At 37.7% G+C, this 27,521-nt stretch overlaps 1 protein-coding gene across 1 annotated transcript; it reads right to left on the bottom strand.

Annotated features, from left to right (window-relative positions):
* Positions 1 to 404: 404 nt before the first annotated feature.
* LOC306983647 (leukocyte elastase inhibitor-like) lies at positions 405 to 27,521 on the bottom strand (the record flags this gene model as incomplete). Its single annotated transcript, XM_079584203.1, has 8 exons — positions 405 to 957; positions 1,145 to 1,312; positions 1,973 to 2,094; positions 2,186 to 2,303; positions 2,438 to 2,563; positions 3,072 to 3,260; positions 27,234 to 27,345; positions 27,451 to 27,521. 8 exons carry the CDS (start codon positions 27,519 to 27,521, stop codon positions 529 to 531), a joined length of 1,335 nt encoding a protein of 444 aa, XP_079440329.1. The 3' UTR covers positions 405 to 528.

Raw genomic sequence — 27,521 nt, 5'->3', positions numbered from 1 at the left:
CTGATGTCAATAACCCCGGAGGAATGTAGTGTAGTCTCTACCAGTTGTAGTCCTTTTCTTTAAAAGAAAATATCTTCCCTTGCTTTGAACTTTGAGCGTTGTAACTTTGCAGATGTTGTTTTATGATCAAACAGCAACATTACACACAAACTAAAGTTAGAAAAGTGAAATCATACTTTACCACCCCTTTAAATAGTTCATCCAGTCATCATTTACTCATCGTCATGTTATCCTCACGATTAAATTCAAATTATTCAAATATCAGTTCATTTCCACCCGTTAACTGACACTTTACACAATAATGTCTAAGAAAAAAAAGGACACAAGATTCTGCTTGATTTCTTTTATTTATAGTTTTTCAGTTGAAGTACTCGACCATTTTGAGTATTCAAAGTTTATTTGTTTAAAGCAGACATTGCAAGCAAATAATTTTTAAATGAAGATGCATGCAATATAATCACTGTGTACTGTATTTTAATATGACAGATCACACTGGTGTACAGTCTGCTCTACTCTGCGGTTCAGATTCTAGTTTAAAGGTGGTGGGGAGATGAAGCGGCTCCAGAAGATGATGCTCTTGGTGGGGTTGTGCCGGATGAAGAAAAGGAAGGGGTGGTCTGCCACAAAACTCTCTTCCCTTTCGCTTTTCATACAGAGAAAAACACCCTTGGCATCTCCACCACTGCCTCCATCTACAGCTTCACCTTCACCTTTCTCGTTCACCTCCACAGAAGACTTATGCACCACTTTGGACAGCTTCACCTTTTCAAGTGCCATGCCAGATAAGTCACACTTTTCATCAAACACATCAGATATGCCCATAGTCTTCAGGACATTCTCCATGTCATATCTCTCCAGCAGATTAAAGATGGGTATTTTAACATCCACCTCTGTAGGAATCATATTGTCCGGCTCAGTCCACTCCAGAAGCTTCTCATAAGTGATCAAGTCTACCAACTTAGAGGAAGGGGAGAAAAATAAGAGACAGACAGAGAGAGACTTTTAATTGTTTCCCATTTCATGTAACACCAAACCTACACAACAGTCCAAATGTTCATGTAGACTTTATCTTAATCATGCAGTTACAATGAAGTAAAAGCGGTAAGGGAGGTTCAGTTGCTGTTCATGTGATTGCCTGTTTTACCTGCTGTAGCTCACTGCTCTGGTTTGGGAGTATAATGAGCATGCTCAGATCTTTATTCGCATAAGGGATCTCCAGAATCCGAGCTTCAGTGGGATGTAATCGTTGTCTGTGTGGGATGTTACCCAGAGGAAATGTATCCTTCCGACTCATCATTGGCCATTTTACGTCCTGACATTTAAAACACAGACAGATTGGACATTAGTGATGCTGATGTGTTATCTGTGCTGAAGTCTCACTTCCTTGACAAAAAATAAGTGTACTTCAAGTTTACATTTTTATTAAGTCTCTACTATTACTCTCTACTATTATATTTTATACTTGAAATATAAAAATGCAAAAAGGTCTGCACTCTAAAAATTGTTTTATTAAGTTCAAGAATTATTATAATTTTTTAAACCAACACTTGTGTCTCATCACAACTTAAAGCAAAAAAAAAAAAAGCTGAGAAAATCACGTTTTTGTCAAAGACTACACATCTGGATCGGATTTTAGAACGATGATCAAAACATAGATGGAGTAGCTTCCATCGTCCTATACCTCGTCCTGGGTCGACATTTTAATCGGTAAGGTTAGGCAGTTTTGATTTATTTGCTGAATTCTTATTTTTAGTTTAAATGAAGTATACTAATAGCACATTTTTTGTAAGGGTTACACAGAGAGAAGGCCAGATGAGCTGATAAAAACACTAGCACTAAAGCAATAAGGCAGTGATTCTTATTGCTTTACAGTGATTCGCCACTGGTTGAACAGCGGTTTAGATGTGGATCATCCAGTTTGAGCATTTCACCATTTTTACCAGACAAAGCTGAATTGTCTTGACAAAGTTACCTTGATGGCTGGAACAAGTGTGAATGGCTTGTCCCACTTATCCATGAAGTGCACTGCGCTGACTAGAACAAGACTCGTGTCCTTAGTCACATCTTCTTTCTCCAACACATTCTTAATTTTATCTAAAATAGAAAGATACAAACATCCATCAGAGTGATACATTATGAAAAAAGTGATCTAGACTATAGTATAATAGTAAAAAAAAAAAATTACTCCCGGTCTTCTTCTCCACCCAGTAGTTGATTCGTTCTCTCGCAGCCTCAGGATTTGTCTTGAAGTCAGCATTCCTCAAGCTGCCGAAACACCACTCCTCACATTGGTCAAGGTAATCCTAACATCATCAATAGAAAGAGAGATTAAAATAACATCAGAGTTCTGACCCAGGCATCTCACTGAATGATGCATTACTTTACTGTCGATTTCTGGAAGTATGAACCATTTGCTGTGCTTTCTTAACCAACTCACGTCATTAAATTCGAGTGTCCTTTCTCCAAACATGCGGTTCACCAGCTTCAGGCTTCTGTTGTTTACTCCTTTGAGCTCGTCATACAGATCGTGGTACGTAATTTTCATATGGCCAAAGTGGAGGGTCTTAAGAGAAACATAACGGGAGATTGTTTAATATTGAGGGAAATGTATTCAGAGAATTTGAGACTGTTTTGAAGAAAGCACTGTAAACATTAACGTGTATTTCGCAATGTAGATCCCAGCAATCAATGCATTAAAGGGGACATGTTATGCAAAATGTACTTTTGAACATAAATGAGTCTGCAGTGTGTTACACAACCACCCAAAAAAGGATAAAAATCCCCCCAAATTATATTTCCCATGAAATCATAAACAGTCTCTGTTGAAACTGAAATGAGTCGTTGGCATTTTCTATACATTGTGACAATGTAACAGACCCTGTTTACGACTGGTGAAGGAATCTGCCCTGTTAGCTTAGATCCTCGCTAGGGTAGCAAGTGGAAACACAACTTTTCCTACTTTTAAAAAACACGTCTCGACACCTTGTGTTTTCAACTGCCCATGCGTTTTTAGAGCATTAATAAAGCATTAATAAAGATGAGATGACAGCTGTTTGGAGGCCTGAGCTCACCGTATACATCTGTTCAGCAGTGTTGTTCTTGGCACCCAGCAGGACCAGACCCAATGCAGAGGAGATGCTCAGGGGTGAGAATAACACATTGTCTGGGTTGTCCTTACAGAGGTGTTTTAACAGGTCAATGGAGAATTTCGAGTTTGCAAAAACCACAAGTTCAATTGCTTGTTCCATTTCGTTTACAGCCTAGAATGAAGGAAATTCACTTTAAACATCATGTTAGACCGGCACAGAAAACAGTATAGAGTAAAAAAAGATCAGAAAACAAAGTGTACATCCTGTTCAAGCCATGTTTTACCCGATGTGCTCTCCTTATATGTGAAGTCAAATGCAGAATTTTTATATAAAATCAAAACAACAGAACAGAACAGCCCAAAGCTATTTTGGTTTAAAAAAACACTGATAGGAAACCTCTTTCTCTCCTAATGAAAAGGGTTTTTAGTTTTTATCCTGGTCTATAATGAATATGTGCACATTTTTACATCCAAACTCTTTAGAAGTTATAGTCACCTGGTCGAAAAAAATGCTGTGCAGTGACAAAGTTTTCAATAATACTGCCTTGAATAGTTTTTTTTATCAGTTAACCTCAAACGAAGTGCAGTAACCAAAAAAAAAGAGAGAAAAGAATCAAATCAATGTTTGTTGGGCCTAACACCCTTTGCTTTCAGAAAGTGTCAGTGTACTTTCTGTTTTTACCAAAAACCCCTTGAATATTACACTGTTTGCAAAATGAAAGTTAAAATGAATGAGGTGAATCTGAAATTAATATTTCTTACTGACACAGTAAAGCAGAAGATATAAAATTAGTATCTTAAGTCAAATTTATTTTGTGAAATATTTTGCATCGTACGTGTGTATAATATGTTATCAAAACTACTGATGTAGTTAAAATACTTACTGATAAAGAAAGTGATGATTCGATCTCTTCTTGATATGAGGTGCGTCTTCACAACTGTCACAATTCTCATTGCTCCCATAGATATATATAGACTCACACACACACACACACACACACACACACACACACACACACACACACACACACACACACACACACACACACACACACACACACACACACACACACACACACACACACACACACACACACACACACACACACACACACACACACACACACACACACACTGTGAAAATTATTAATTTGAAATTTCCTATAAATTCCTGTGTAACAATACATCACTCTTTCCAGATAACCTGAAAGATAACCTTAAGCTTGCTTGGGCTCAATAACAAAATTCCAATTACATCTGTTTTTATACATCTTATACATCTGCTCCTTTATAAATCCAACTTCACATCAATGCTGAATAATATTAATTGAGACAAGATTAGATTTCTGTATGCTGTTAAAAACAGACACTTTCCAGATAGACTCGAGCAAGCATCTCTTGGAGAATTGGTGCTGTTCTGCAAAGGGTGGGCCCAACAAACAATTGATTTAAAAAACAATTTTGGTTACTGCACTTCGTTTAAGGTTAAATGATAAACAAAAGCAAAAATATCAAGAAAATATTTCTATTATTGAAAACTGTCACTTTACAGAATTGTTTCCACCGGTGGCCATAACTTCTGCAGAGAATGTATGTAAAAAGCACATTACAGGTGTGGTAGACCGGGAGGAAAACTAAAAACCCTTTTCATTGAGAGGTAAAGATGGTTCCTTTCAGTGTGCTTTTTTTTCTTTTTTTTTTCGTCTTTGAGCTGTTCTGTTGTTTTGAGTGTGTATACAAATTCTGCACTTGACTTTACACATATTAGGAGAGCACATTACTGTAATGTTGCTTTTCCACGGCTGGAACAGGATGTACACGTTGTTTCCTGTACAACGATGTAACTCGCTGCTTAACTACCACAGTACGATGCATTGTTGAAGAAATCAACTAGCTAGTCACGACTTTGCGATGCTGTTTGCGAATGTTATAGAACTATGTTTACAGGGAAAAACCGACTCGTTGAACTATGCTGATAACGACGGAACTTGCGACCATAGTTGGCTAACGATGCTTTTGAGAAATGCACCACTGGTCATTCTTGTACTTCTTTACTGTTTTCTGTGCTGGTCTGTTTTCTAGGCCGTAAACGATGGAACTTCTGATTGTGACAAACACAAAATTCTCCATTGACCTGTTCAAAGTGCTCTGTAAGGTCAACAGGCAATGTGACCCTGCTGCAAGCCTGCTTGAGCCGATACATGTTGGTGTTTTTTAATATGTAGATGTTGAATTGGATCTCTTATATGCAATAGGTTCCACCTACAATTGTTTGCGTTTTGTTCACCCTCTGGAGCACGCTTGTTTTTTTTTTTTTTGTACAGCCAAAATGTGTTATTGTCCCCCCTGAGCATGTTTGTGTTTACAATGCTTTCTTCAAAACACTTCACTGTCTCAAAGAGAGAGAACAGAAACCTGAAGCTGGGTAATTGCATGTTTGGAGAAAGGACACTAAATTTTTAGGATGTGAGTTCAACTTCAATTTAAACACAGTTAATTTACTTCCTCCAAAGGACAGTATATTGAAGCGTCATTCATGATAAGCACTCTTTTTCAATGTGCATGATAATAATTGTAAAGACCTCCCATCGACCCAACGATGGAATCCAATGGTGTGGGCGAAGGTATGTGTGTATTGCACTCACGTGGCTACACGAAAGTGATACAAAATTCTGTATTATAAATTTTTCAAGGCTTGTACCTTGGAACCTACTTTATTTCATGGTTTGTGTTCTCGAGACACCAGTCACTGTTTTAAGTAAATGAGCGACCGGATCGCATTAGGGGTTTTCTGTAACGGTGTCGTGTTAGCGGCCCCTGAGTTAATAACTAATGATCGTTGCGACGGAAGTGAATCAATCAAAACTAACTTTAGCTGGACAATTATTCTAGAGCTGATGTAAAGCTACAACAATCTCTGTTAATTTTTAGAATTTAGTTTAAATTCTACTTTAGCTCGGTCTGTTTCTAATTAGAAAATAATCATAAATATTGATTATGATTTCATTTAGATCTTTGATTGTTCTTGGTATCCCATACTTTCAATTATTCGTTCATTAAGGGACCCGGTGTCGCTTTGAGACGTCACGTCGTGAATCGTGAGCTCGCGGACACAAACTAGTCAGTTCTGACATTAGTACAAGACTCAGGAAACTGACACAGCATTGCATCGGGTGCGATTACAGATTTCCAACGACTGCTCTGCCACTTTCCCTTAAATACCCAGACCAGAACAAAAGGTTGTAAATATTTTCTTCACAAACACCTGGTTTCGGGGTAGAGGAGAGGATTCTCAGATATCTTGAAGAGACACCATTTAAACATTTAAAATGATACCAAACATGAAAGGGAATAAACAATAGATACATCATTTGTGGTATATAGATATATTCTCAGTGAACTTTCTGTGACTTGAATCAGGGGGAACAGAGGAGGAAGAGGGGAATGCATGGATAAGGAAGGAGAAATGTTTGGACAAGGAAATGTCCTGTACTCTTTATTTCAGATATTCTCCAGGGTGTGTTTTATTGCTTTATTGCATGTTTTTTTATCTCAGCTTTTATCTGAGGAGGAAAATCAAGTCTTACATAATCCATTATACTGATTTATAAATGATCAAATATAAAAATAGTTCCAGAGACACTTGTTTGCTGTACCAATTTTATCAATTATGTCTTTAATGGCTAATGTTTGCATTGGAGGTCATGAATGGTCATTTTGATTTGGAAAAATCTATATCTCCTCAGCCTCAGCAGTTTGAAATTATACTTAAAAACATTTTGTTGCAGTGTTTTGCTTTAGTATGTAACATTAAAAAATATTTTTTTTTCAACTGTTTATATTTATTATTTTTGTTTTTTCTATTATTTTATTACAGGAATTATTGTTCACTAGTTACATTTACAAATAAACAACTTAAAATGTATAGTGAGCACATCTTCACGATTTCTTAACATTTGCTTTGAAAACTGCATCCGATGTTTTCACTTTACTTAAAGCCACCAATGATGCATTTATAGAGGTTACAGGTTAGTAACTGTATTATTATCACTCACAATAAGTATTTATAAGAACACAACATGGCTATTATTAACAATATATTCACTTATCTTTATAAATACATTCATGGAACCATACGACTGACTAATTAATACTGTGTATAATGGATTATGAGCATGCGGATTGAAAAAGCAAATGCATGATATACGTATATAAATGCATCATTGGTTGTAGAAAACACGGATTAAAATAATATGACTTCACAATGTTTCACGCAAACAGTTTAGTATGACAATAACAACAAAACGGATCATAAAAAAATTTACTTTCTAACTTGACATTTATTTGGTAACACTTTCTTATTTCTAAGTACTATTAAATAAATATATTAATCCGTGTTTTCTTAGCTTCTAAAAGCCATAGCTAGCATGTGTCAAAGCTTTTGTGTAAAGCTAACATAGCAAGTTTTGCCACATACTGTAGGACAGTTGCTACATACTGTTTTAATCAATGTTGCAACTGCCCTGTAGACTGTTGCAGACGTCCCCTGTCACTCAGTTGCAACATACACATGTTGCAGCAGTGCTGGTGGGTAGCTGACAGATATGGGTATATTTTTTATTAAAATTTTGGCTTTCCAATACAAACAGTTCAATTCAATTCACATTTATTTGTATAGCGCTTTTCCCAATACTTATTGCGACAATTGTCTCATGACGTCACAGCGTGGACTCGTGAGTGAAGGTCAAGCGTAACACAACAACAACAGTCCAAATGGTGCAAAAACGAATTTCTGACTTTTTTGGGAATCCCAAACAAAATGAATAAAAGATCGAGCCTCGAGCTGGCGGATCAGTTATCGGAGGAGGAAGCAGACTTGCACTTACCGACCACCACACCTGCCCCGGGCCTATTTAAGCTGACGTCGCGGCAGTACCAGGACAGTTAGGCAGTTCCTAACTTGCTAGAGTTAATGTAGTTTTGGTCGAGGCAATCAACCAACTTCATTTTTCCTGGAAAGCAGTTTGGAAAAGATACTTTTTCTCATTCATTCAATGTAAACTGGTTCAAAAAATGGAAGTGGCTGCATTGTATTGAGGAAGGTGATCATGTTGAATGTTTCAGCATTGTGAAATCAATGGAGAAACGTCTCATCAATGAATATAGTGTATGGTTTGAAGGCAGTTTTGTCAAGGGAGGGTTTACAAACTGGCGGAAAGCCACAAAAAAATTAAAAGAGCATGAAATGTCTAAACTTTATTGTGATGCCATTCAAAAAATCGCTGCTCTACAAAACACCCCAGTTATACTACCCTTTTATCTGACGCTGCCCGCCAAACTCATCCTATGCTGTTGAAAGAGATACTTCCAGAGGTCATAGATCCTCTTCTTAATATCATTAATTCAGCTAAAGTTAAAGTTTTGATTGATTCACTTCCGTCACAACGATCATTAGTTATTAACTTGAGGTAAAGGGAAGGGAGGGAGGCCTTCACAGGGGAGAGACTAGTTGACACTTTAGGGCTGTGTTGTCGTCATGTCCAGGCACAGGTCCTTCATCAGATCTGGATACGGCAGACTGCGGTAAACCTCGGGATAAACAGAGAGACTAATATTACCGTAGACGCCATCCTTCTTATGATGTAACAAGTACATCAGGATTTATGAGAAGTGTTCCCGGTTCCGGCTGACCTAATCTATGCAGCTTAACATTGAGTTGCAGAAGTCTATAATGTGTTATGTGTATGCTAGGTCAAAGAGATGTGTTTTGCTTCCCGGACAATGGTTTTGGTGCTAAATAGGAAAAGGATATATATCGTTTATCCTTTAGTATACTCAACTGGCCGGAATTTTTTTGTATCTAAATTACGACATATGCTTTCAATGAAAAATGCGGAACAGTTAGTTCATGTGTTTATGACCTCAAGGCTAGATTATTGTAATGCCCTACTGGGTGGTTGCCCTGCACGCTTAATAAACAAAGTCCAGTTTGTCCAAAACGCAGCAGCTCGAGTTCTTACCAGAACCAAAAAAAGTATGACCATATTAGCCCCGTTCTGTCAACACTGCTTTGGCTCCCTATTAAACATTGAGTAATTTTTTAAATATTACTGACTACTTACAAAGCACTAAATGGTTTAGCTCCGCAGTACTTGAGCGAGCTCTTAACGCATTATAGTCCTTCACGTCTACTGCGATCTCAAAATTCTGGCCAGTTGATAATACCTAGAATATCAAAATCAACTGCTGGCAGTAGATCCATGTGCTTTTTTAGTACCAAAACTTTGGAACAATCTTCCTAACATTGTCCGGGAAGCAGACACACTCTGTCAGTTCAAATCTAGACTAAAAACGCATCTCTTTTACCTGCCATTCATATAGAACATTATACATTTCTATTATTCAAATCAGTTAAATGATTATTAGGCTGCATAGATTAGGTCAGCCGGAACCGGGGACACTTCCTATAACACCTGATGTACTCGTTACATCATAAGAAGATTGGCATCTACGCTAATGTTAGTCTTTCTGTTTATTCCAAGGTTTACTGAAGTAAGCCGGATCCGGGCCGTATCCAGATCAGATGGTGGACCTGCGCCTGGACCCAGTCCACAACGCATCCCTGAAGTGCCAGCCTCATCAACCATGTGAAGGACTCATCGACATGACAGCCATCGGCACCGATCCTCAACAAACTCGTCTCCATACCAGCGTGATGACTCCGACTTCCAACCAGATGGAAATGGATAAATACTCTGAATGTTCTGATCCAATCTGACTTCTGACCTGTAATGCTGCCTGAATCATAATCGTATACTATTCGTTTGTTGGCCAGAGGAGAACTGGCCCCCGACTGAGCCTGGGTTCTCCCAAGGTTTTTTCTCCATTATGTCACTGATGGAGTTTTGGTTCCTTGCCACTGTTGCCTTGGCTTTTGGACATTTATTATTCAACATTATTATTTACTAATCATTATTATCTGCCTTACTTAAGGTGGACAATGACGCAATTTTCTTCTAGAAACAAACTTTGATGTATTATTTTCATGTTATCACTGTGAAGCTGCTTTGATACAATCTGTATTGTAAAAAGCGCTTTATAAATAAAGGTGACCTGACTTGACTTTAATTAATAACCTTGTGCCAACACAGATGTTACCGAAAACACTGCATATTTTACAAGAAAATATATTTGTCAATGATGCTCTGGACCTGTAGCACTTATTTTAATCTTTAAAGTTAAAGATTTGATCTTTTATAAGCTGTACAAACGGAAAGGGTCAATAATCTGATCAATATGACTGTGAAATGTGTTCTGCTAATAATGACAGGGTAACACTTTACAATAAGGTTCATTTATTAAACATTAGTTAATGTATTAACTAACATGAACTAACAATGAGCGATACATTTGTTACAGTATTTATTAATCTTTGTTAATGTTAGTTAATATGAATAAAGCTGTTCATTGTTAGTTCATGTTAGTTCACAGTGCATTAACTCATGTTAACAAGATTTTAATAAAGTATTAGTAAATGTTGAAATTAACATTAACAAAGATGAATAAATGCTGTATAAGTGCAGTTCATTATTTGTTAATGTTAACTAATGTAGTTAACTAATGTTAACTAATGAACCTTATTGTAAAGTGTTACCAATGACAGATATTAGGAAAAACCAGCTTTCAGATATTCCAAGAGATGACAGGAAATTAACATGTTAAGTAAAATAAGAACATTTTAAGTAAAGATAGTTTGACTTCCCATTGCACTTTGCAAACAAGTGATTGTGTATAGGCTACTTTATTGCAGTTATGTTATCAACCAATAAGAATGTTTGGACCATTTTGCAAAAGGCAAACAAATAGACCTCACGATGAGCATATGCCCTGGCCAGGACCCAGTTAAACAGTTCACACTTCAACCCTCCCCCTATTCCTCCATATTCCTCCTAATAAGATATTTAAACTCAATCAATATTTCATGTCTAATTATTTACTTATGTGGTAATTAAATTACTCCGCTTTCGTCGGGGTCCTCATCACCTTGTCGTGGGTTTATTTTGAGAGAACAACCGGCTGGATGTACATTATCCCTTACTTATATTCAAGTCTGGATTCCAGTCTCAGATTCTTCTGTCAGTGAAAATCTATGATATTTTTTTCCACACTTTATGCACTAGTTTTTATTGTCTGTCTAATGAAAATCTTATTAAAATGAAAGCACACTTTTCTTAAACAAGCCACATCATTTGAAGAATGATTTATTAAAATCTCTTAAACAAAATACATAAAGCAAATGAGATGTAGACATGACCTGTACTGAGCGATGGTCACTATAGAATTCATTTTTGCTTAGTAAGGTCATAACACTTTCTGGAAGAGACTTTATGACTGAAACAGACAGAGAAAGAGGATCTGATGTCAGCAGGACACAGCGTGTTTAACTCATTATTGTTCTAGAGTTCTCTGTGAATGTCATGGAAGATTCCCACTGCCAACTAAGTGAGTAAAACCTGATGATTCCCTAATATGATATCTAACACTTCCAGACATTTGAAGGAATCTATCGCCCCCTGGATGACTAACGTTGTTACTGGCACAGTAGCAAAAGCATCAGCATGCAAGCACACTTCTTAAAGGAGAACTCCGGTCAATTTTAACATTGAGCTCAATTTTTAGTAAATTTGGAGTGCTGTCAATACAGAGAACAACGACAAAAATCGGTATTGCCTACACTGAGTTATCCTATTTTTAAAATTTGCACCCTATTGACTTGAATGGGGCACGTTTTAAACCTGCTTTTATTTCTCTTATCATCCTTGATGTGTCATTACAAGTGCCCAGCCATGTTGAGTGATTCCTTCAGAGTGAACACGAGTGAATCTGACTGCAGTAGATGTGAAAGATATGAGTTAACGCGCATAGGTTTAGTTACTTAGATCACGAGCGTGAACTCGACAATCGACTACTTTGGACTTCGACCGAAAACAGGAACTAAATACAGGTCTGTGCGCTGGCTGATATAACATCATTTTTATTAATATCTTTCACATCTACTGCAGTCAGATTCACCGTGTTCACTCTGAAGGAATAACTCAACATGGCTGGGCACTTGTAATGACACATCAAGGATGATAAGAGAAATAAAAGCAGGTTTAAAATTAGACCCCATTCAAGTCAATAGGGTGCACATTTTAAAAATAGGATAACACAGTGTAGGCAACACCGATTTTTGTCGTTGTTCTCTGTATTGACAGCACTCCAAATTTACTAAAAATTGAGCTCAATGTTAAAATTGACCGGAGGTCTCCTTTAATGCACACTTTGGTCTTATTTTGCAGGATTTTTTAGTGCATCTATAAGTGTTTGTCTTATATGTCTTAAATCTTTTATCTTTTTTATTTGTAGTGCAACTTGCTCTGCCTCTTGAACAACTCTCCCTTTTAACTGACATCACCAATCACTCTTACTATGAAACTTAAAGCTACACTGTGTGATTTTTACCCCCATCTAGCGGTGAAAAGGTATATGACCATCCAGTGAATATTAGTTTCTGTTCCTCTCAATTCCGATTTCGTTTTAACTCCTACGGTGGCCAATGTAGTCCAAGATTAACATGGCTTCCAGTTCGACCTCGTCCATGAATGTTCCTTCAAGTGATGAGGTTACTTTAGAAAACTATTATAATTTGCAGTAATTTAATTTGTCAGTTAACATATAGGTTATGACATCTATGTAAAATGAATAATAGTTTTATGTTTTCGTTATTTTTTTTACCATTTCATTGCTAACATCAGCTATCAGGTAACTATTGGAAACTATGATACATTTTTTCATGATTCTTTGATGAATAAAAAAATAAAAATAAAAGCATTTATTTAAAAACGAAATATTTTGTAACATTACACACGTTTTAATGTCACCTTTGATAACTTTAATGCATCCTTACTGAAAAAAAATTCTGACTAACCAACACATTTTTGAATGGCAGTGTACATTCAGTAGGTTATTATTTATTGCAATATAAACACTGGAGTGATCAACAAGGTATCTCTTCATTTACCAGTCGAAGACGGAGCAACTTTCTGCTCTTATGTTTACTCCGTGCACTGTCAAGGTCTTCATCGTATTTGTCGTGGTACCGGTCTTTGCAGGAATTATTTTACCGCAAATACTGCATCGCGCGCTGTTGGCATCGAGCCTGGAGAAATGTACCCACAAAATTTTGATAGACTTTTCCACATCTTTAAGGTATTATGTGTGTGTGCTCGCGTCTCATATGAATATGTGCGCGGAGAGTTTGTGTGTGTTTGTCTGTGTGTGCTCGCGTATCGCGTCTCATATGAATATGTGCACGGAGTTTGTGTGTGTGGGTGTGTGTGCTCGCGTCTCATATGAATATGTGCGAGGAGAGTTTGTGTGTGTGTGCTCGCGTATCGCGTCTCATATGAATATGTGCACGGAGTTTGTGTGTGTGGGTGTGTGTGCTCGCGTCTCATATGAATATGTGCGCGGAGAGTTTGTGTGTGTGTGTGTGTGTGTGTGTGTGTGCTCGCGTATCGCGTCTCATATGAATATGTGCATGGAGTTTGTGTGTGTGGGTGTGTGTGCTCGCGTCTCATATGAATATGTGCGCGGAGAGTTTGTGTGTGTGTGTGTGTGCTCGCGTCTCATTTGTCTTGTTGATTTGCCTGTTGCGTTGCCGTCTTAATTCTCTTTTTCGCTTCCTTGGCGACTGATACATATCCTCGAGAATAAGAGTCATCCTCCATCAGCAACAGACTTTCAAAAAGGTTTTTTTATAAAGCAGTCTCAAGCAATCCCCCTCTTCACATTCTACACACACCGTGGCACCCATCGAGTGTTAAAACGCGAAAGGCAAAGCTTGAATTAACGGGTATGTCCCTCTTTGGCTAATGTACTTTCAAGATGGAGGGGCAACATGGCGACCGGCATTCGAACCCCCCACCCGTATGCATTTTCAATGGCATATTATACCTTCACGAGAATACTTTATTACTTGAACGAAGTAAATATACATTAATGAGCACATATATTTTTGAAAGAACTAAGTGTTTTTAGCTAAGAATAAACTAAAAAAGTTACACAGTGTAGCTTTAAAATGATCCAATCAAGCAAATCAAGCATTTGTTTTCTTGAGAATGTTCTCAGAATTACATCATCAAGTTCATGTTAAAGGACGGGATCACGCGCATGCAATTGTGTTGTCCAAACATTCGCATCTGTGTTTGCATTTTTTCTGACCTCAACCATAGACAGGATGTGATTTGTATAGTTTTGTATAGTTGCTCAGAGCTGCTTGCTTTTGTTTTCCTACTGTTTTTTTCCTGCAATTATTGAAGACAATAGTGGATTTATGGATGTGGAATTCTGGACTGGATGCGTCGTTATTGATGGGAATTATTAACTGCTTTAATGGGCCATAACTATTGCTACTAATGCTTTGTTGTTTTCCCGTTTCAGTAATTTGCTATGAAACCTTACATTAAGCCAGTGAGATTAAGCAGGTTCCGTGTTATATTTCAGCCGGAAAATATTAACAAGTTATCGCAACTTTTGCACGAACATTTTCATAGCTTACATTCATTATCGAGTACAAATTAGATTAGTCATCATGGCTTGGGCGATATGGAGATTTGGCGGCATCACAGAAATGATGTCATAGATCGGAAGTAGCCAGAAGGAAAGTTCTCATTTGTTTCAGACAAACAAGCAAACATAACCTTGCACTAGCCCGCTGTGATGATGTGTTCTTCTGGCAAGGACAGCTCACCCTCTCATGGGGAGTCATGGAAAAACCGTCTGGTGTTGTCATCCCACCCAGAGATTTTATTTAAACAAGAACGCCCGCGCATACCTATGTCTGGGGGTCCAAAAAACTGCAATGACCCACATTGCGACTCTCTCTCACAGCTGCTGCTGCTGCTTCTGCACTGGAAATTGTGAACAAAGCCTGGGAATACGTCATACTTTGTTGTAAAGCTGCTGCTATGATAATGTTTATTTTAATATGATGATAAAATATGTTTATATCTCAATCGGGGCCCACTATGTCCCATAAATACCACTGATGTCAAAATAACTCAGCATGCATGTCACTCCTAAACTTTTAAATGCCCCATCGGTATGATGCCCTATTGCTCACGCTCTAGCAATCCACCATGACATCCTTGCAATAGGCCAGAGCATCAATGTTCATGCAACCAGCCAGAACACACTAGCGATCTTTTAGCAATTAGACACAACACAACATCATATGAACCTTATAGCAACTAGGATGTCAATTTCCCATAATCTATCATAGTTTAAATTAATGATTGATTAATCATGAACCTCTTAAATCCGAAGAGGGGGCGCTATAAGTTATCATGTTAATTAACCATCCCTTACTTAAAGCTACAGTATGTAAGATTTTGAGCCACAAGAGGGCGCTGTTTCCAACAATAACAAAGGCGAAGCTTGATGACGCTATGAAGGAGAGTGGAACGATGGGAGATGTCGTTTTTTAACATCCAGAGACGTATGAAATTAATGAATCATGATCACGGATGAGGTAATTTATTAGTTTTTGTATTACCTGTACGTCTGAACGCAAAATTTTATGTCATGATAATGAATTAACTACAAGGAACGCGAAATGTTATGCTATATTATCCTGTTACAGCTATTTGTCAAATGATTTGTTAGGTTAATGCTGTGTAGTTTTAGGATGTTTATAGTTAATGAAGTGTTGTTTTACGTGTTCAAACCAATCGTAGTAAAATTAAATTTTAACGGACATTTGCAAGTAATGGCTTAATATTTTTTAACAACAGATATCCGATTGTATTTAATTGCACTGCCATAATCTCGGTCACGGACTGGCCGGCCCACCTTGTACAGAATATAAAATAATGACGGAAATCATAATAGGCTATTACATGCGTGGGTGCGGGGACGCGGCCGACAATTTTGTATAATTTATAATGTTGATATAAGCTATCAAATCATGATAGTGTTCTTGGGCAAGTGTGCCATCATTTAACGTGGGAGACCCGAGTTCGTGTCCCAGCTAGATTAACTTTTTTTTACTAACGCATTTGTCCACGTGATATTGCGGAAACCAATGATAGTGCGGATATTGCGTCACTGACAGGCGACATTTTTTTCTGGGACGAACAATTATTTAATATTGGAATTTCTCTGAAATAAAAAATCTTTGGAGACTTTTGGGATATTGTAAGTACATAACTGCAGGAAATATATCACACTGTCCAAGTGAATTTTGGATATTTTATTACAAAATTGTTACATATTGTATCTTTAACCAACTCAAAAAATTCAGTTACTTAAAAAAAATAATTTTTCACTAACCACGCATAAATGTTGTTTTCTCAAAACTACTTGCTGTTACGTATTATTAAAGCACAGTTTGTGCTGAATAGTGTAGTCAGACTTTAGCCAATATAGAGAATATGGCCGTCACTTAACAAGTGGTTTTAAATTTGCTGACATAATAGAAGTGCTTTATTTTCATAGTGTGAAAAAATAACTGCTTTACACGAAAATATGATCTATAAAATCATTGTACATAACAGATAGACTTTCTTTGCTTATAATGGCTCCATTCAAGATCATCTCTGACTATCATTTAGCTCAGAAATGATGTAATGACAGTCTTGGTTTATAGTAAGACCCAAAACAAGGGGAAAAAAGGGGTAATATTTAAGAGGCCTCAGACGTGCCTCTGCTGGAAAAAACGCAGCTCTCCTCGGAAAGGGCAAGAGAGGGCAAACCCCTCAGGAGTCTGTTTCCTGCTCCGAAAGAGAGCGTGTTTTAGGAATCCACAGCGAGTAGTCCACTAACTGATCCTGAACATCGCTAGTTTATGAGTTCTCAGACAGACGGTATATCCGTGGACGGCCTCCGTTAGTCTGGAAATACGCTGTGTCATACATGAATGGCCGAGATGGGAATGAAAGAATGTCAGTGATGAATGAACACTGATCCCTCTAGTGAATTTCTCTTGACCGGTGCAGTTTACAACCTGTTTGAAAAAGTTGCTTATACTATGTAAGACTTCTGTTAGAGGTTTGGTTTTGGCTACTTACAGACGTGCATCTGACATCAGTGAGTAATAGTGTGGAAAAGACGTGTTGCTGAAGAAACCTTAAAGGTGTAGCTCATCCAAAAATGAAAATGATTTCATTCATCACTTATTCTCATGTTGATCCAAGCTTTTATTTTTCCAGGAAACACAAAAGGAGAATTTTGTGCAATATCTATCTATCTATCTATCTATCTATCTATCTATCTATCTATCTATCTATCTATCTATCTATCTATCTATCTATCTATCTATCTATCTATCTATCTATCTATCTATCTATCTATCTATCTATCTATCTATCTATCTATCTATCTGTAATTTTATAGCTATCTGTCTTTCCGTCTGTCCGTCTGTCCATCCATCCATCCATCCATCCATCCATCCATCCATCCATCCATACATACATACATACATACATACATCTATCTATCTATCTGTAATTTTATAGCTATCTGTCTTTCCGTCTTTCCGTCCATCCATCCATCCATCCATCCATCCATCCATCCATCCATACATACATACATACATACATACATACATAGCAATGCCAAGCAACTTTGGAAAATATTTTTTTATATATATTTCGTTGAAAATGTTACAGCATACCAGGTTAGAATGACATAAGAATGAGAAAATAATTACAGAATTGTCTTTTTATTTTATTTTTAGGTGCATTATTAATTTATTCCTACATTTTAACGCAAGTCGACTCCAGTTTTTTTGTGTATGTTTTCTCAACTTAGGGCGGGTGGCGACGTTCAAAAATGATTGTGATGAGTCTCAAGCATGTCAAATAAAAGTACATATCATGCTTATGTTATTGCGATATCTTTTCCAGTGTGCAGTACTGATTGATTGTTTCTTGCCATGTCTGGAGTTTAGAGATGTTACCGGATGTAGTTCAATGACTGACCCATGTGGAGTTCAAACCCGACTCAACAGGAGCGTTCACTTGTAGATTTAGTCAGACTGCTGAAAGTAAGAAGGACATAATTAAAAACAGACAACAGTGGTTTTCTGGAAGCGCCACTGTGTTTCATAAAGAGATATTTGAAAATGACAACGAATGCTGAAGATGCTTCAGGAGGAATGTTGTAAGCTGTATTCTGCTTTATTTTATTGCATTTCTTACCAGTATTTGGTTCAATAAATGATATCTATTATGCTTCTGACGATTTCAATGACCACTACAGTAAAACAAATACATGTGCATTTTGTTATATAATGGCAGCCACATAAAAAAAAACTGAAGAGTTTTAAATGAAAACTTTGCTCAAGCTTTTCAGACGTTTCTCCTGAGAGATTTCAATAATATCTCAAACTGCACTCTCAGATTTGCTCAGATTTTCACGTTAATACTCTTACTGTAAAATCTGAGATGATGCTTTAAGTTGACTGAGGACTCTTATCAAGCTGTGTGAACTATGCAAGAGCCACCTCTGAGCAATAAACTTTCTCTCTGCGCTGGTCTATTACTTTCCCTTAACTTTGGACTTTCATTAAAAAGGTCCCAGGGGTGATGGGCGAAGAACTGAACACAGACCAAATTTCCTTTGAAAATTTCTGAGAACTGCTTTGGTATCTTGTCTTCCCCTCATCTGACAGAAACATTTGGCATGGAACGACATTGGAAGTAAATCTGGGTTTCACAGATCTCAAGAAAAGCAAATATACAACTATGTCATTATTTTAAGGGGATTGAACAATAAATCTTGAATCTCTCCTCGACGTCTCGGCTTGCATGCTTACACTAGAAATGACTGAAGGAAAATTGCGTTTAATCCTCAGCACATATTTGAATGATGGTTTATTCTGAGAGCACTAAAAGAGATTTACTCCACCAGTGAGTGGCCCTTTCGTTTGATTTCTCCTGATGGTTCAAATTGAAACAGTCTGAGCTCCAAATGCTCAATGCCGTCTGTGATTGATTGGTCAGGCGCTCTACCAATCTGACCTCTTGCTTATTTGAACAAGAAGCTGTAACCCAATACAGTATATGTCAAGAGCTGAGATCACCGGGAGCTTGTGGGTGGTGGAAGCTCAGCGGTTAAAGATCAGGGCTGGAAGCCCAAAGGTCGTAGGTTTAAAGCCCAGAAGGAGTTTGAGTTCAGAACAGGAGGGTTGCTCATTTCAACTCACACTATTGAGCCTCTGAGCAAGACATCTGTGGCATGAAACAAACTTCCAACATGCAAACGCTTCTAGCAATGCAAGCTCATATTCATGATGTAACACAAGTTCCCTTACGAAAAATAAGTATACTTGAAGTTCATTTTATGAAGTATAGTAATGTTCAAGTATATTTTTAAGTAGGCTATACTTTAAGTATACTAATATAAATGTACTTGTAGTAAACTTGTAAGTGTACTATTTCAATACTGCTTGGGACTAAAAAGGCCCATTTTTAGTATATAAAAGTATACGTTTAAGTGTAGGTGTAACAGTAGTACATTTTAAGTACACAACTTCGTAATGCATCTGTACTACAAGTGAACTTATAAGTATACTAGTAGTTTACTATTTTAATACAAGTAGTACATTTTTTAGTTTATGAAAGTACACACTGAAGTGCTACTCGATCAAAAGTGTATAAATGGAGGCCGGACCAAAGGTACCATAACCCATTATCATAACAAAAAGAGTTAACACAACTACAAGCCAAGTATACTTTAAATACTTAATTATACTTTTAAGTATATCTCAAAGTATTTAAAATGTAGACTGAAAGTATACTTTCTTATTTTTAGTTTAAAAGAGGTACACTTGAATAAACTTCTTTTTCGTAAGGGTTTCTGCTAATTACGTAAACTGTCTACTGTCAGCTACTTGCAGTATGAAGAGATGTAAACGCTATTAAACTGTTTAATGGCACACATGTTTGACTCTATCACCCCCTTGAGCATTGAGATTTGTTACAGCAGAGCTAGAAAACATGTTCAAATCAAATCAAAGTTTATTTATAAAGCACCTTAAAAAACACAGTGTGTGCCAAAGTGCTGTACAATTCCAAACGGATTAGATAAAACACAGTAAAATACAAAGAAAGAATACAATATAAAAATGAAACCATAATAATACTATTAGAAGCATAAAATCAAAGCCTAGCAGTCCTTACAAAGTAGCAAAGGCCTCATCAAACACATATGTCTTAAGCTGAGTTTTAAACATTACAGAAGTAGAGGATCTGATCAACATTGGTAACCCATTCCACAACTTAGGAGCCGCGACCGAGAAAGCACGATGATCTCTTTTACTTTTTAGTACACATTCAAAAGTTTGCGGTCAGTAAGACTTTTTAAATGTTTTTGAAAGAAGCCTCTGCTCATCAAAGCTGCATTTATTTGATCCAAAATACAGAAAAACAGTATATTGTGAAATATTACAATTTACAATGACTAATTTTTATTTGAATATATGTTTAAATGTCATTTATTCCTGTAAGCAAAGCTGAATTTTCAGCATCATTACATTACAGTATAATATGATGATTTGCTGCCTTTCTAATATTTTTGATTGTTGGAAACAGTTGTGCTGTGAATTTTAGTGGAAACAGTGATACATTTTTTTTTTTTATTCTTTGATGAACCGAAGTTACAAAATTATTGTTTTTATTTGAAATGGAATTTTTTTGTAACATTTTAAATTCCTTTACTGTCCCTTTTGATCAATTTAATGCATCTTTGCTGAACATAAGTATTCATTTCTTTCAAAAATGTACAGACCCCGAGGCCTTGCACACTTTAGTTTTAGGTACCGGTATATTTCTTGGCTCAGTTTTGGGTTAGCAGCATCAGCTAAATAGCTGGAAACCACATGGAGGTTACATAGTGAGCTTACTTTTCACTTTCTTTATAAACACACACACACACACACACACACACACACACACACACACACACACACACACACACACACACACACACACACACACACACACACACACACACACACACACACACACACACACACACACACACACACACACACACACACACACACACACACACACGCACACACACACACACACACTTGTGGCTATGAACAAGAAGCCTGACTCAACGTGGAATCAATTTGTGTATTGTAAATTTTCCAGTGGCTGGCGCAAACGTTTGGCATGACGGGGAAAGTAAAGACGAAAAGACTTCACCACAGGTCAGTGGTAGTCCTCTATTTGCAGTTCACCATGCTAATTTAACTCCCAAAACTCATCTTAAATTACAATGAGAGGATTTATTTCAAATGATCAAAAGCATAATACAGATTCAAAGTATGATCTTTGCCATCATCTTAATATTGAGATTCATGGGACAAAAAATATTATGTAGCCTATATACTGTGTGTGTATACATATATATTTTTTTATTTTTTTTATTTAGATGGGACAGTGCATATGAATTAACGTACAATCGAAGTTGACGTAAATACGCCGGATTTAGCACAATGCTAATTTGCATCCGTAGTCCCAGACATACAAAAAACAACAAAATGCATAACAACTAATAAACATATAGAGCTAAAAAAACACATTAAAAGTACCTATACTATATAAAATACTAATAGTAATACTTATTTAAGGTGCGTAAATGCCTGTGAATAGACATCCCATGCTTGTTACTGTATACAAATATAAATAAAACTATCTGTCTCGAAATCTATACCTTTTTACCTAATGTTCACATTTTTGATTATTATTCAGCCATCTTTTAAGCTGTTTCTTAAATGATACAAAAACCAACATGTTATTGTCTTCAGGAGATTTTACAAACCTTGTGTATCACACAAGGTTTGTGTTACACAAGAAGACCAACACTCAAAATGGCAACCTTTTGTTTTGCAGCCATTTTTACATTAACTAAAGTTGCCAACAGACGTGATTTACTGACTACTTAATTCAGCACGCAGCAGTAGCTGTTCTTAGTACTGTACATCCTGATGAAGAAACTCACCAAATAGGTACAAAAAGAAGTTAATTTACTTCCTCTAATTTTACTACATAATAGTTGAGGGCTGGCTTCAAACTTTTACAACAACAACAAAAAAGAGTAGAAAACACCATTTGCATGTTCTAGATACTTTAGAAATGAGAAACAAACATGCAGACCAGCATGTGTGTGAGGTTTGTTCATGTCTGTTGAGGTACACATCCTCCCTGAAGGAAGCTTTCTCCGAATCATTTGAAGCTCCACCCCAAGCGTTAAAGATTTACATCTGATTCCCAACTACGGGATGCCACATTTGCGGTCCGCCAGATTTTACAGAATGATGTGCTCGGTGGAATTTCCTTTCGATGGTTCACTTCAAACATCTGAGCTGCATATGAGGCCGACAGCATGGGAAGGCCGACCTTTCACAACCTTCACACAAAATAAAAGGGCCGTGGAGAATTTACAAACACCTCATTAGAAGTCAGGGACCAAGTGCTTTTTCTATAACAATTGTTAATGTGGGATGAAGGTCTGAGTGCTAACCTCGTAATATACCCCAAGTGAGACTCACGCCCTGACCCTGAAGTCCACACCACGGTTTCTGGAGGTTTATGAGTGGTCGGTGATGATAAACGACTGCAATAAACGATTTTTCAAAGTTGTAAATAAAACAAAGATTATTGGAGCAGGGATATTCGTTAAGTGAAAATACAACCATAAAAAAACACTCCCTTGAGAAGCTAAATGACTTAAGCAATGAAGTCTTGTTTTCTGAAAAAACAAATCAAAATCTAAAGTAAATAAATGTAGCCTATGCTTAAAACAAGAGAAGAAAAATCTGCCAATTGAGTCGGAAAAATAAACTTAGTTTATATGAAAACTACTGTTTTCTTTTGGCTTGTTCTGTGATTTTGCTTAAACTTGCTGACTTTCTGACCTGCTGAAGGGACTTTGAGTTGAACTACCCATGTCAACTCACAAAACACACATCAGTAAATCAGCAGAGGCCGTGATGAGAAGCAGGACACGAAACAAGGCTCAAATCAATACAAGGAATGAAAATCAGAGGTCGGTGTGCACTTAATTTGAGTGCCCTTGAGATGTTTCTCATATCGCCTGTCTGCAGAGACATGACATGCCGGGCTGTAATAGCATCTAATTGGTGTGTGCGGACAGGAGCGCGCGGTGAATGATAGCGGCGGATGAGTGGCGCTCGAGAGGTACGGCCAGGTTTTGAAGAGGTTTGGCGAGACTGATTAAGGGTTATGACATCCAGACGCAGTCTAAGTCTGCAGGTTTGGATGAGTGATAGCTGACAGAACAGGTCTGATTCATGCTATTCTGGGATCTTAAGGAACATTGTGTCCTCTGTTACAGTCAAACACGTTTAGCGCCACATTTAAAGCTCATGCACAGATATGCACTATTATGCATTTAAAAATACTATTCTTGTCAAATATATTTGAATAGTGCATTTCACACTTCACTGTTTTGTTTGAAAATTACTTAAAGTTACAATATGCAATTTTTTCCCCCGCTAGGGGTCGCTGACCTCTTGCAATAACAAAGGTGTATGATGACACATAAGCATTAAGCGGAATTATGGAACTTGTCGTCAAGCTGATGAATCTAATAATGTTTATGGATGAGTGAATACATTGATGTTTTTATCATGACTGTGGTATGAAGCAGGGCACGATTGCTTATAAGAGGCAGACGCCACACGCGAGTCCCGCGGATATAAAGGAATAAGGACATGAATCTACCGAACTACCCGCAAGTGCTGAATTAATGCTCACACAGGACATTTTATTAGACGAATGAAACTTGTGAGGTAACACAGCACTGTCTCACTCGCTCTACACTATCACACTAAACTGCATTTGAGTGTGTTAGTTTGTTGGCTGTATGAGGCAGTAAGCTAGATCAACATTAGAATAATATACAGATCATATTCTAACATTTCATCATGTTGAACTAAATAACATTGATTAGTTTTATGTACATTTGCTCACCTGTCTAATAAAGTACATGCAAGAGTGGCGTCTCTGTCAAGTTGAAGTTAGTCGCGGACGCTAGCTCTCGGCATCTCGAAAACGCCACACTGATATTGTTTTAGTTTTAGTTCTCCTTTTTTCCCAAAGTCCATAATGTTTGAACGAAACAACAACAGCATGAGCGCGCCGCTATACATTACGCTGTTGTCCACGTCTGTCGTCATGGTTACTATGGCAGTACGAGTGGAAACCAGGGATAACGCGGATATTACTTCATTAACAGGCGACAAGGGAACAGGGAGTCCGGGACGGCCCATTATTTTAAATTGGAATTTCTCTGAAATTAAAACTCTTTGGGAAAATTTGGTATATTGTAAGTACACAACTGCAGGAAATATATCACACTGTGCAAGTGATTTTTGGATATTTTATTACAAAATTCTTACATATTGTTCCTTTAAGTTCTAACACTCTTCTTGGTATTTAAATTCTGTCATCCTGAATCTTATGCAACACTTATGCAGACACAAACACATCACAGCGATTTCGTGCAGTTGCACACACTAAAATGAGCCTATTTTGGTGCACGTCTGCCTGTGGGTGTTTGTTCACATGACATTTTGTGCATGAACATGAGTTGACTTAGCTAAGCTAAACAGTGTCATGTTACGCCCACTAAAAGAAAGACTTTCCAGTGGCTTTTATTGGGGGTTAAATGATGATAAAGTGGATGTGAACTCACTGCTCTGGCATGTTTCTGTGGTAGTTGGGTTTTTTCGCATTCTTGAGCGTGCCCTCTAAAAGCCACTAGTAACCCAATACGATAAATCTAAGCGATGCACTTCTGTTCAGACACCATTGTCTGTACGGATCAAAAGCGGTTCATGTGCTGACGCAATGCAATGGCTTGCAAACCATTAGAACGATTACAGAACCTATTACAGAAGCTTTGGAAAGCAGATCCATGAGCTCATAGCTTTAAAACAGAAAGTTGAGCGCAGGTTCAGTCATATTCTTTTGTTCTGGATGGGTTTCAGTTGGATGGCAACATCCTGACACGATTATGAATTTAATGACCAGCTGTTGTCAGTGATTTGTCAATCTTACCTCATTCCTTATACGAGGGCAATTCTATAGTCAGCTGGAGAAGTGTGAACATTGTGCAACAATCAATGCTTTTCAATCAATGCTTGGCTTTGTAGCAGGGGCTTTTGAAAGTGGTCAGTTATCTCAATTACCTTATTGGATAAAAAAAAATATGTAGCCTAAATACCAAGCTTCATTTAACTAGTGCATGCATAACTCGGCTCAGGACAAAAAACATTTTTTAGTTAAAGGGATAGTTCACTTTGAAATTAAATTTTGATATGTTTTAGCTTACCTCAAGGGCATCCAAGGTGTAGGTGTCTTTTTTTCCGCAGTAGTTTCAATTTTGATATTTTTTAGGTCAAACCGTTCTTGTCTGACAGTCATATCATGCAGGTCTATGGTCAATGTCTCAAAGAGCATACACAGACAGAGTCCAAATTAAAACAATTCCCCATCGTCCAAATTCATCAATTCCCCATCGTAAGTACACATTGATGGCCTAAGACACGCAACGAGAGGTTTGTGTGAGAAAACGAACAGTATTTATATCGTTTTTACCTCTTGTAACACAGCCACGTCCAAGTGATCTGAGGGCGCGGGCGCATCCTGGTGTGTGACGTGTGCGCAGACTGGTGCATAGATGTATACACTAGATGTCGCCTTGGCTACGGCAGTTCATTGGAACCAGGGGGGCAGTGTTCCGGAAGAAATTGAAGCTTCCCCGGGCGCCGCCATTGGCTAGCGGACCCCCACCTGCTGTTAGCATTCCATTGACTCCCATTCATTTTGGCGTCACTTTGACAGTGAATAACTTTACATCTGAGGCGTTTAAAGACACCATTTGTCCATTGTTTATTTCTAAAGAAAACGAAAATGTATAAAAGGCTCCATTACCTTGTATCTTACGTTATGGCCCCGTAGAAGCAGTTTTTGTAAAAATAGGCTAACGATTGCGTCATAACCGCGCGACTCTGTCGCACAAGACGAGAAATTACCGTATGGACAGGCAGAGAAGCTCGCAAGCAATCGGGAGGACGTGGAGGCATAAAGTCAAGGGAGAAGCCCATAGAGAGTGATAAAGTTGCTCCCGTTGCTAGCTCATGGACAGCTAATGCTCACGCTCTCCGTCTCTGCGAGATTCGGAAGGGAATGATTCAGATTTCTCTCGGCACAGCTACTAGAAGACCTACAGGTTGCTCACGTCACATCTACGTCGTCAAGCTCAGTTTGAGTCTGCGCAGTTCGCCTGACGATCAGGAAGTGAGTGCTTCTAATTGACTTCACTTCTCTCCGTTGAAACCTATGGGGTCGCTGTGTCCAGTTTATATACTGTCTATGATTGGAACGAATGTCTTTAATGCGACATCTAGTGTGTATATATCTATGCACCAGTCTGCGCACACGTCACACAGAAGGAAGCGCCCGCGCCCTCAGATCACTTGGACCTGGCTGTGTTACAAGAGGTAAAAACGATATAAATACCGTTCGTTTTCTCACACAAACCGCTCATTTCGTGTCTTAGGCCATCAACAGACCAACAATTAAAAATCGGAATTACAACTATTGTAATTCCAATTTTTAAATAAATAAATAAAGATCATAGTGCATGTACCATTCAGGAAATGTAAAAATATATATTATTAAAAATTATTAGTTGTTTATATGGTAAAATGTATCATGCTTAAGTAACACATGAACCATAGTGTAAATTAAATAACATGGTATTACCATTATTATTATTATTTTGCACATTTAAAAATGGTAATACTGTGGTGGTGGTGGTGTTGTTTTACATTTAGTATCATTCACATTCATAAAGGGCCATGTCAATACCATGGCACATATACCCTGGTATAAAAGAATCTGTACCCTGGTATTGCGACTGATACAAACTGTTGGATGTATCAGATGGTGCTTCGATTTTTAGTATTTGATGGTACTTTTTCCATAATCTGTAAAATGTGTATCAGCACTTTTAAACGCTGTGGCCTTTTGTCACTCTTCCGTGTCTCTTTCTTTCTCACGTGCAGACTATTACGCACGGTCGTGCACACGGCATTGCTATTTACGTTCTTCATACCATCTTTATTGCTTGTCGAATGGGATGTGTCCAACAGCTGGAAGGCCTCTGGAATACTTTCCGAGCCAGATATGTGAACATGGCCTATGGTTCTGTTTTCCACTTATTAAAAAACAAGAGCTCACTCGTCATAAATCCAGTGTCATCTCGGTGCTGCTCACTTCTGGAGGTCCAGGAACCGTGGTTTGCCGTCAGCATGAAGCAACAGGTTAATCTGGTCTGTGTCGAGCAT

Source organism: Phoxinus phoxinus (genome assembly GCF_949152265.1).
Source record: "Phoxinus phoxinus genome assembly, chromosome: 16".
Lineage (NCBI taxonomy): Eukaryota > Metazoa > Chordata > Actinopteri > Cypriniformes > Leuciscidae > Phoxinus > Phoxinus phoxinus.
The sequence above is the reverse complement of the archived record's forward strand: the minus strand, read 5'-3'. Positions and strand labels throughout refer to the sequence as shown.